The sequence below is a fragment of the Cynocephalus volans genome, chromosome X, assembly GCF_027409185.1.
Source record: "Cynocephalus volans isolate mCynVol1 chromosome X, mCynVol1.pri, whole genome shotgun sequence".
Taxonomy (NCBI): domain Eukaryota; kingdom Metazoa; phylum Chordata; class Mammalia; order Dermoptera; family Cynocephalidae; genus Cynocephalus; species Cynocephalus volans.
Window position 1 is genome coordinate 41,758 of NC_084478.1, and position 11,229 is coordinate 52,986.

Sequence of the window (11,229 nt, forward strand, 5' to 3'; positions counted from 1 at the left end):
CAACGGGCTCATGCTGAAGGAGACCCTGGCACATCTTTTTCCAGCCTAACACAAAGTTGATGGCAGCCTCTGAAGCTGCCACTCAGGGCTCCCCAGGACAGAGCCCTGTGACCGCGCCCGCCCATGGGGCTCTTCTGGGGTTTGGCCAGGACACAGGAGGGAGGGACGAGGGTCGGAGGGAGTTGCCTGCCAGGGGCGGGCCCGGGCGGAACTCAGCAGCTGCACCCAGCGTGTGTTCTGCCTGAGCTGGAGCAGAGGAGGGAGAGCTGAGACGGAGCAGCCGAGCCCCTGAGCTGGAGCAGAGGAGGGAGAGCCGAGACGGAGCAGCCGAGCCCCTGAGCTGGAGCAGAGGAGGGAGAGCTGAGACGGAGCAGCCGAGCCCCTGAGCTGGAGCAGAGGAGGGAGAGCCGAGACGGAGCAGCCGAGCCCCTGAGCTGGAGCAGAGGAGGGAGAGCCGAGACGGAGCAGCCGAGACGGAGCAGCCGAGCCCGGCGAGCCCCTGAAGCCGCAGGTAACGTGTGAACGGTCCGCTTCCCGGGTGTCTGGAATACCAGGAAGGTTTTGGAAAACAAATCCCATTGAGGGAAGGTTTTTGCAAAGTGTATCTTATTAGAAGGAAAGCGTTTGTAAAATAAATCCAATTAAAAAGCGAGTTGTTGAAAACTGCGTCCAACTGAAAGAGGGGACGTGAATGGAGTCCTGTCGCAGGGCAGGAAAGGTGGAGTTAGAGGCAGGGGCCCCTGGCAGCCGGACCCCTAGGGGTGCAGCCCCCACCCCATGCTCCACGTCTGGCCACGTCGTCGCTTGGCTTCTCAGAGGCTCCGTGTCCCCGTGTGCTGTGTGGAGTGACGGCAGGGGCGACCGAGTTAACACGGGCGTGCTGAGAACAGCGACAGCGCGTCTGCTCGAAGAGCCCCGGGACATCCCGAGGGTGTCGTCTTTCCAGCGACTGTGCCCAGTGTTCTCTGAGTCTCACAGTGGTCAGGCTCCAGCAGCAGACGCGAGCTTCGTCACAGTGCGTGGAACACGCCGTCACACACCGGGAGCATCGGGGTCTCCCCCGTCCAGTGACCCCAGCCCTGGGGTCTGGGAAGCAGGGGGAGGGGACACCAGGCTGCACTCAGGGGCTCGCCTTCTCCTCAGGCCATGGCGTCCCCCAGGATCGAGGCCGTCGTCAGGCAGCGGCACAGGATGGGGGAGAGCCCCGTGTGGGAAGAGGGGACAGGGCAGCTGCTGTTCGTGGACATCACCGCGGGGCTCGTGTGCCGGTGGAGCCCACTCACAGGGGAGGTGCAGACCGTGGGCCTGAGTGAGTACAGCCCGGGGGTCCCCGCAGGGAGGGGACTCGATCCCCCTCCGTGGTCATCAGGGTGGGGCCCGCATGTGAAGGCACATCTGGTCCCCACACGCCTGAGGCCCCGCGTCGGGTGTGCCTTCCCATGTGGGTCACAGACCAGCTGTCTCCAAGTGGGGGACGCAGGAGGTCAAGGAGCTTCCCCTGACTTTGTCAGAAGAGAAACCAGCCCACTAGTAGCCGCTGCAGCTGGTCACCGTGGTGGCTGCAGGCAGGGCTGGCCGCCTCGGTAACGTCCTGGAGGAACGGTAGTGGCTGCTGTGGGGAGGGAATGCACAGGACAGCTGGCTCAGGAGGGGTCTAGGGGCCACCACGGCCAATCCAGACGGTGCCCGGGAGCAGCTGAGCCCCCGCCCCGGGAAGAAGAGAAACACTTCCTCACCGGCAACGGCTCCTAACGGGCACCACAGCAGGGTGGGGGTGGCACTGGCTAGTGCAGATGCACCCACGGGGGCCCCACCTGTCCCTCTTTGTTTCTCCAGGAAACCGCGTTGGCTGCGTGGCTCTGCGCCAGAAAGGGGCCTATGTGGTGGCAGCCGGCACCCGCCTCGGCTTCCTGGACTGGGAGACACAGCAGGTGCAGTGGGTGGCCTGGCTGGACAGGGACAAGCCCCACAACAGGTTCAACGACGGGAAAGTGGACCCTGCTGGGAGGTTTGTGGCAGGTGGGCTTCTGGAAGGTCAGGTGTGGCCTCAGCCCACTGCGACGTGGGTCAGCTGGAGGCCAGTGGCCACCTGGGCAGTCCCACACTCGGGGCAGGTGCCAGGGGCCAAGCAGGCAGCTTTGGGCAGCTATCACCCTTCACAGCAGGAGACCACTCGGATGTCCAGTGCATGCCGTGTGCTGTTGGGAGCTTCCAGACGAGAGTTGTCATTTCAGCGGGTTGTCTCCAATTCCATATCCCATCTTTTCACCCCATTATGCCTCCTGGGCTCCTGGCTATCCATCCAGATGTGGCTTCAGCCACCCCTGGAAATGTTAATCTCATTGGTGTGTGGCATGGCCAAGGTCACCTTCCCTGAGGTGTCCATGTTTGTGAGAACGCCCCGTGTGCCCTGGGTGTCCTGGGGTGGGATTCAGAGCCCCATGAGCACGGTCTGTGTCCTGGGGTGGCCTGCAGTGCTCGGGACTCACAGGAGGGCCCTTAGCTCCGAGGTGGAGGGGGCCGGGGAGGTCTCACACTTGGGGATGTGAGCATGTGGGCACAGTTGAGCCGCCTGCAGACAATTTGCTGTAGAAACCCTGACTCTTTCCTGAGAAGACTGGGAGGAAACCTGCAGGTGGGGATTGCTGGGCTGGGGCTGGGGCTGGGGCTGGGGGCACCGCTCACTCTGCAGAGCCCCAGCAGTGCCTGAACCGGCCAGGGGTGTGGTTCTCCCACCAGGTGGAGGGTGTGGGAAGTGTGCCCTGTGCACCAGTGTGTGCCGGGGTCCCCAAGACCACCCAGGTCTGGACACTCCCAGGCAGCTCACGGAGTCAGCATATTGTGGTGTGCTTGCGGCTAACATGGGTCTCAGGGCTCCTGAGGACACGCAGCTGGGTCTTGGGGAGGGCAGCAGGGTCAGGAGGAACCACACACCACTTCCTTGTGCTCCTTGCCTCCCACGAGGTCTGCAGAACACTCTCTTCCCAGCAATGAAGAGGCAGCCACATGTGTGTGATGGTTCCTCCCGGGGAGCCTGTCAGGGACTCAGTGCCCAGGGTGTGTGCTGGGGGCTGGTCACATGGGTGCCATCCACCCTGTATCTCCCAAACTTCAGGCACCCAGAGGAAAGCCCGTGTGCAGCATAAACCCATGGTTCGCACGGTGTGGGCTCAGGGCCTCTTACTGGTTAGGGAGATTTCATAGCAGCGTAGGGAGCTGCTCAGCAGCTGTAGGAGTGTCCCGGGACCGCTGTGACAAGTGCTTATACACTGGGGAACTTACAACGACAGGAATGTGTCCTCTCCCAGCTCTGGAGGTAGAAGTCTGAGGTCCAGGTCTGTCAGGGCCGTGCTCCCTCCAGAGGCCCCAAGGGAGGATCCTCCCTGCCTCTTCCAGCTCCTGGTGGCTCCAGGCGTCCCTGGGCTTCTGGCCGCATCACTCCAGTCTCTGCCTCCGTCGTCATGTGGCTTTTCTTCTGTGTCTGTGTCTCCTCTTCTGTCTCTTATGAGGACTCTTGTTATTGGATTTAGGGTCACCCTAATCAGGGATGACCTTGTCTTATTACATCGCCACAGGCGCTATTTCCAAATAAGGTCCCATTCCCGGGTTCTGGGGGTTTGGATGTGGATTTGTTTTTGAGGTCCCCCATTGTGCCACTGTAACAGTCCGGTTTCCTGACATTGGCCAAGGGTCCTTCCTGACCTGCTTCCTGAGGAGAACAGTCCCAGGCCCACGATGTTCACTCTGCACAGAGCATCTTTCATTTCCTATGGAGTGGCTGTAGTTTGGGGGGTGGGCAGGGGCAGGGGGAGGAGTCCTTCTGGAGCCCTGGGGGCCATTCCCTGACCTCCTGTCTTTCAGGCACTATGCCGGAGCCGTCCGCCCCAGGAGTGTGGGAGCAAGGGCAGGGCTCCCTGTACACGCTCTATGCTGACCACTCGGTGGTCAGACACCTGCATGGGCTGGGCATCCCAAATGGGCTGGACTGGTCCCTGGACCACAGCACCTTCTACCACGTTGACAGCCTGGACTACTCCGTTCATGTGTACAGCTATGACGTGCAGACCGGCAAGATCGGTAGGAGCCCCGGCCCTTCCTTACTCATGCCCTAGCCCACCGTGAATACCCCCACCCACCCACTCCCTGAGGTCTACAGAGAGAGGGCAGGAGCCCAGACCAGGGAGACAGAGATGGGCAGGCCCTCACAGAAGCTCCTTGTCGGTGGCAGTGGGTGGGCCAAGGCTCAGTTGCTCCCCAAAGGCCTGGGCTCGGGTCTGAGTGTCCAGGGCTCAGAGCTTTAGGGCTGCACCTGCATCTGCCTGTGAGGGTCACCTGGGGTCTAAATGTAGGGAAATCTTGTCCCTCAGGCATTCTCCGGTGTTCCACCCCCCACGCCCCAGGCCCACCTTAACATCAGAAGCAGCTTTTTCATGGTGTCTGTCTCACCTCTATGTGCCCCTGGGGAAGGACCGTTTTATCATCGCAGGAAGCAGGCACTGTCCAGTCACAGACAGAGAGAAGGGATGGCTGCCCATCTGCCCTGCATGGAAAAGGAGCCACGTGCTCAAAGAACCTGCTTCAGGCAGATCGCAGGTGTCCGCCCTGTGGTCAGATTCCCTGTGTCAGATCGCAGGTGTCCACCCTGTGGTCAGTGTCACCTTCTCCTCATGGCCCTGGGTCAGGGTCACAGAAGTGACCAGGTCAGGGTCACTCAGTAATGTCAGGGCCTCATATCCACTCAGTTGTCAGTAAAGGGTGATGTCCACCCAGTGGTCACTGTGGCCTGATGTGCACCCTGTGGTCAGTGTCACCGCCTCCTTCTGGCCCTGGGTAAAGAGGCACAGGAGTGACTGTCAGAGCCTCATGTTCACCCAGTGGTCAGTGAGAAGTAACATCCACCTGTGGTCAGTAAGGAGTGACGTCCACCATGTGGTCAGTGTCCCTGTGGTCAGTATTACCCTCTCCTCCTGACCCTAGGCCAAGGATCACAGGAGTGACCACTTCAGAGTCACCAAGTTGCGTGAAGGCCTCACATCCACCCAGTGGTCAGTGTGGCCTGACATCCACCCAGTAGTTGGAGTGGCCTGACATCCACCCTGTGGTCAGTGTCACCCTCTCCCTGTGGCTCTGGATCAGGGTTGCCCGTGGCTGGCTGACTGTGCTCAGCAGCTTGGTGATTGCCTTGCTCAAGGGACAAGCACCAGCCCTCAAGCCTCCTGGTCTCTAACACCCAGAGATGTTGTTTCCACTCAAGGACCAAGAACACCTTTTCCATAAGAAACAGCCTGAGCTGAGCTGAGAGTCTGAGAGGCTTGGAGGGGGTGGAAGATAGAGGTTCCTCTGACGTTTCCCTGTCCGGGAGCCGGGTGGTGCTGGAGCCAAGGAAGCAACACGGAGCAGGAGCCAGCAGGTGTGGGAAGAGGAGGGGGCCCTCACCTGCTGGGAGCACAGGAGAATAATGGTCAATGTCACGAGAGCACAGGGGTACGCCGAGTCCGGGTGGTCACGCTGATAATGGGCACATAGAAGGTGGCTCAGATAAAACCAAAAAGAGGAAAAGTGGAAAACGGTATCAGGTGCTGAGAGAAACTAGTGTGCAGCAAGGCCAAAGAGAAGGACGCAGGGCAGGACGTGCAGCAGGTGACACGGCAGGAGTGTAGGACGCAGCAGAGCAGGTTCAGGGTCAGAGGCGGGATGTGCAGCAGGAGAAAATGGGGTCCTCTTGTGGACTGTGAGCCCTGAGTGGGCCCTCAGGAATTTGGGGGTAGGCAGGAGGCTCAGCCCAGGAGCAGGAGCCGTGGGGATGGGGAAGGTCCTGGGTCTCAAGAGTCGTTGAGGAAGAGCAGGAAGGTGGGGCCTGGGAGAGGACAGGGTGGCCCCGAGTGTCAGACACACAGCACCTGCCCAGCTCATCTGAGGGGTGCTGGCTCTGGGCAGCTGTCAGAAGGCACCGCAGACTGCGAGGCTTGGACGGGGGCGTTTATGGAGACTTAGAGACCAACGTGGGGCAGGGCTGCTTCCTTCTGGGGCTCTAAGGGGAATCCGTCCAGGTGTCTCCCAGCTCCTGGGGCTGCCGGCAGTCCTCGTGTTTCTGGGCTTGTGGCCACATCGCCCCAGTCCCTCGGCCTTCAGTTGGCTGCAACCCTGTGCATGTCTGTGTCCTGACATCCCCTTGTCACGAGGATAGGTGTCCTATTGGAAGAAGCCCACCCAAGGAACCTCACTTCATCTCACTCACCTCTATAAAGACCCTGCTTCCAAGTAACGTCCCATTCTGAGGTCTGGGGTTAGGACACCATGTGTCTCTGTGGAGGGTACTCTGGGGGTAGGTGTGACCAGCGCTGGGAGGTTTGACACAGCATGGTGGGGGAGGAGGGGAGTCCTTGAGGCAGAAATCCAGGAGGGCCTGATGGAGGCAGCAAATGTTTGAAGACGATGTCCTTGGCCTGGCTTCTGAGGAGAATCGCTCTTGGTCAGCATTATTTGGGGACTACTTTGCCAGCCTACAGCTCATGACTATAAGGGGGTCAGTAAGCATCAGGGTCCAGCCATGTCCGGGGCCCTAACAAGCTGGGGGTGTCTCATCCAGGCCTCGTCCCCATCTTCGTGTTAGGGTGGGCTCACCCAGGGGTCTGCCTGCTGAAGGCACTCACAGGGCTGGGAGTGAGCCCCAGCCCATCCCCCAACTCTCATTGCAGCAAACCCAAGACTCCTGTACCAGCTGCCACAGGGGCAGGGAATGCCTGATGGGATGTGCGTGGATGTTGCGGGGAAGCTCTGGGTGGCCTGCATCGACGGGGGCAGAGTGATCCGCCTGGATCCCGAGACAGGTGTGTGGGCCATCCCGAGTTGTGGCCGCATAGGGGTGTCCGCTGTGTGCATGGAGTTCTGCTCCAGGACCCAGGACAAGGCCACATTTTTGTGGACACACTTGTCCAGCGACAGAGGGGTCTTCCTTTCCTAGACGGAATGATTGTCCAGGTCCCTGTTTCATCATTCGGCAAGTGTAGGAGTGTCCTGGGACTGCCACACAAAGGACCACACACTGGGAGGCTTAAAACAACAGGAATGTATCCTCTCCCAGTTCTGGAGGCAGAAGTCTGAGATCCAGGTGTGGCAGGGCCGTGCTGCTTCCAGAGGCTCCAGGGGAGGATCCTTCCTGCCTCTTCCAGCTCCTGGTGGCTCCAGGCATCCCTGGGCTTGTGGCTGCATCACTCCAGTCTCTGCCTCCATCTTCACGTGGCTTCTCCTCTGTGTCTGTGTCTCCTCTTCTGTCTCTTATGAGGACACCTGTCATTGGATTTAGTGCCATCCTAATACAGAATGATCTTATCTTAACTAATTACATTTGCAAAGACCCTATTTCCAAATAAAGTCCCAATCTGAGGTCCCCGTTGACATGAATTTAGGGGACACTACTGAACTCACTACAGCAGGTGAGGCAAGGCCGGCTGGCAGGTGTGGATTCAGATGCTGGGGATGCTGTGGAGAAGCTGATATGGACCAGGGGGTCAGGCTGGGCAGTCCGGAGGCTTTGGGCCCTAGAGCAGGAAAGTGGTCGCAGTCCTGAGGATCAGAACTCGCCCTGCTCACAGGGTCACAGCTGTGCGTGGTGGAGATGCCTGTATCCAGAGTCACATCCTGCTGCTTCGGGGGGACCGACTATGCAGACCTCTACGTGACCTCCGCAGCGGACGGCCTGAGCCCGGAGCAGTTGTTGCAGGAGCCCCAGGCTGGACACATCTTCAAGGTTTGATGAGGTCGTTTATACTCAGAATCCCCAAGGTGGCTTTTGTGCCGCTTCTGCATGGTGCAGGGGTGAGAAGTTGTCTTTAAACTCTGGGTAGGGTGGGTGACGTCCACAGACAGACAGGGATTGTATATCAATCCACCTAGAAAACAAATATCTTCAATGCTTTACCCGCCCCAGTGTCACATGAAAACTGTCTTTAATGTGCAGGTTCAGAAGTAGCTAGAGCTGCTGTGGCCTCGCCCTGCCAGTGACACTGTGCTTCAACAGCACTCAGACTGACCACAGCATCTGCTCTGCTGACAGGTCACAGGCCTGGGGGTGAGAGGGGTCGCACCTAGACCCTACACTGGCTGAGCAAGAGCTGCTTCCTGGGGCAGCCCGAGTCGCTGGCCTCCATCCTGAGGGACTTGGCCAAGGTGCACGATGCAGCTGGTTCACAGCACGGTAATAAATGTGGCAGATCCTGAAAGTCTTCCTGTCGTGTTTCAGACGTGCATCGCACTCAGGGCAGCCGTGGGGTCTCTGTCCACCTCCCCTCATCTCTGGGCTGTTCACGCCTCTCACACAATTCACGGTCCCCACGCAGTCACCGCGTCATCCCAGAAACCATCCTGCATCTCTGCAGAACTTCAGTTCCCTGCCCAAGACTTGGTATTAAGTCCTTATATGATAGATGTTTTTTATTAAGTTGTGGTAAATATACGTAAAATTCACCATTTTCGAGTTTACAGTTCAAAGTATGTAGTACATTCACACAATGTTGTGTTACCGCCACCTCTAGTTCCAGAACATTTTCTTCACCTCAAAGGGAGGCCACTACCCCTCAGCTCACGCCCCATCCCACTCCCCTGGGGACCTGCAGTCTGCTTTCTGTCGCTGTGGATTTGTCATCTGGACACTTCGTATAGATGGAATTACGCACTGTGTGCTCTCCTATGTCTGGCTTCTGTCACTGAGAATGATGTTTTCAACTTTACACACGTTGTAGCCTGTGTCAGGGCCTCCTTCCTTTGCATGGCTGAGTAATATTTCATTGTGTGGGTGGACCACGCGTGTCTATCTGTCCATCCATCAATGGACACCTGGACTGTTTCCACCTCCCGCTTCTCCTGCACGGTGCTGCTGTGAACATTTCTGTACGAGTTTTTTTTTCAGAGTCTGTTTTCAATTCTTCAGGTACATTCCTGGGAATAGAAATGCTGGGTCTTGTGGTAACTCCATGTTTAGCTTATTAAGGAGCCACCAAACTGTCCGTCCACAGCACTCTGCATCCCCCCAGCAAACAGGCACCCCAATGATAACGGAAAACACCGAGTCATTGATTCTCGGGGGCGCTGGAGCATGGGACACGCTGAGGGTCTCGCCATGTGTGTGGGTACACGAGGGTGTGCAGCCGGCTCTGCCTGCTGCGCCGTCCAGTGTCTCAGACGTGGAGGCCCGTGGCTCGTGTTTTCAAAGTGCTGACTTGTCCTCCTGTGAAGGAGCGGGGCTGCTGGACCTGGCCTCCAAGTCCTGGTCTGGGAGCCAGGAAGACGGTCCACAGGGACTCGGACACCTTCATTACCGTGGGAGGACGTGAGGCCCGTTGGAAGGTGCTCCTGACTGAGGGGTCAACCTGGGGGATGGGCAGCAGGTCCCAGGGGACAGGGGAGGGGACCTCAGCCCAGGTACAGACTCTCATGTCAGGGCTCTTGGAGCTGGGCAAGGCCAATGTGAACCTAGTCATCTGGGAATGGACCCGGCTGAGCACGACTGGTGAGGATGGAGAACACTTGCAATACCAGGAACACTGGGAATACTGGGAATACTGAGAACACCAGGAAATCTGGGAACACTGGGAACATTGGGAATACTGAGAACATGGGGAACACTGGGAACACCAGGAACATGGGGAACACTGGAAATACTAGGAACACCAGGAAATCTGGGAATGCTTGGAACATGGGGAACACCAGGAACACATGGAACACGAGAACACCAGGTATACTGGGAACACGGGGAACACTGGGAATACTAGGAACACCAGGAAATCTGGGAACACTTGGAACATTGGGAACACCAGGAAATCTGGGAACACTGGGAACACTGGGAAGGCAGGTACACGTGCAGCCTCCCGTCCTGCTGGTAAACCACTTGCTTTTGCTGATGGTGTGTCCAGCATGTGCATGAAAGATCCCTTGCAGAGGGAGGAAACATACACGGTGGTATTAGAAATGTCCTTGACGCTGGGGGTGGAATTCAAAGGTCCCGAGCGGGTTCTGCGTCCTCCTCCTGCCTCGACCACAGCCGTCTTCCGGCCCTGCCGTCCCTGCTGGGGCAGACAGGAAACCAGGAGAGCGCTCCATATGGGGCATCAAATGCCCACTTTTATGAGAACCTCAGGTGCACCACCTGCCTTACAGCCAGAGAGCCCCAAGTCACCCACCTGACCTGCTGGGGAAGAGCCATAGGTGGGTCTGAAGGTGCCTGGAGCCCACCACGGCTTCACCATGAAATGCCCTCTAGTTCTCACCGCCGACGCCTTGGCAAGGGCCACAGGGGTGGGCTTGTGTCCGATTCCTGCACGATGCCTGCCCAACCCAGCAGCCAGAGGCATCCAGTACAGCAAAGAAATAAAAGCCGCCTCCCCGTCCTCCGAGAGCCAGCTTCGACTTCCTGCAGCCTCCTCGTGTGCACGCCTTGTGCAAACATTTCAAACGTGCCCCGAAAACACGGCTTTCTGGACTGCACAGTATTTCACCACCTGAATGTACAATTGAACTGATGGGTGTTTCATTTATTTCACATTTTTCTACAGCAAATAACGCTGGGATGAGCACCTCCATTCCCACGTTTCTTCAGGAACTTTCGGTTCCTCCCTGGGGCAGATTCTCAAAGGGGAGTCTCCTCGACAGACACTTCTGGGAAGGGCTTTTCCCCTTTGACTAGGTCATTGACCCAGTACTTGCATTTTGAAATTTTTCTAACCCACCAACAAATGGAAAGAACAGCAAAATGAACAGCTAGAGATGCTTGCTAGTGACTCACAACTTGCTGAAGTGCTGCCACGTGTGCGTGGTGTATCTCTGCACCCGCTTTATTTCTGCTGAACTTTTGAAAGGTTGCAGCCCTGTGACCAGCGGTGGGCATGTTAGGTCAGCCAGACAAACAGACTAAAGGACTCCGAGCCACACGTTATCACGTAAGAGAGTTTATCTCCAGCAAACCTGGAGGGGAGACTGAAAGATCAGTTTTCTGCCCCCATACAGACTAGCGAAGGAGGGAGTTGGGGGAAAAGCCTAAGTTCTGAGACGGGGCCGGGCAGCTATCCTGACACGAACGGCTTTGTGGTTTTTTCCAAGATCCTGTATTGTGCCCGATTTTATCAGAATGCACCAGCCTTGAGGGAAAGGGAGGGGGTAGGGGACAAAGTGAGGGAGGTCAGCGTGGCTCTGCTTACGCTGAGCTGACTCTGAGGTCTAATGGGGGACGTCTTT

At 57.8% G+C, this 11,229-nt stretch overlaps 1 protein-coding gene across 1 annotated transcript; it reads left to right on the forward strand.

Moving 5' to 3' along the window:
- Positions 1-359: 359 nt before the first annotated feature.
- On the forward strand, positions 360-8,144 carry LOC134367673 (regucalcin-like). Its single transcript, XM_063084416.1, has 7 exons — positions 360-511; positions 1,144-1,309; positions 1,837-2,019; positions 3,862-4,077; positions 6,699-6,830; positions 7,596-7,750; positions 8,057-8,144. Exons 2-7 carry the CDS (start codon positions 1,147-1,149, stop codon positions 8,105-8,107), a joined length of 900 nt encoding a protein of 299 aa, XP_062940486.1. The 5' UTR covers positions 360-511; positions 1,144-1,146; the 3' UTR covers positions 8,108-8,144.
- The last annotated feature ends 3,085 nt before the right edge of the window (positions 8,145-11,229 follow it).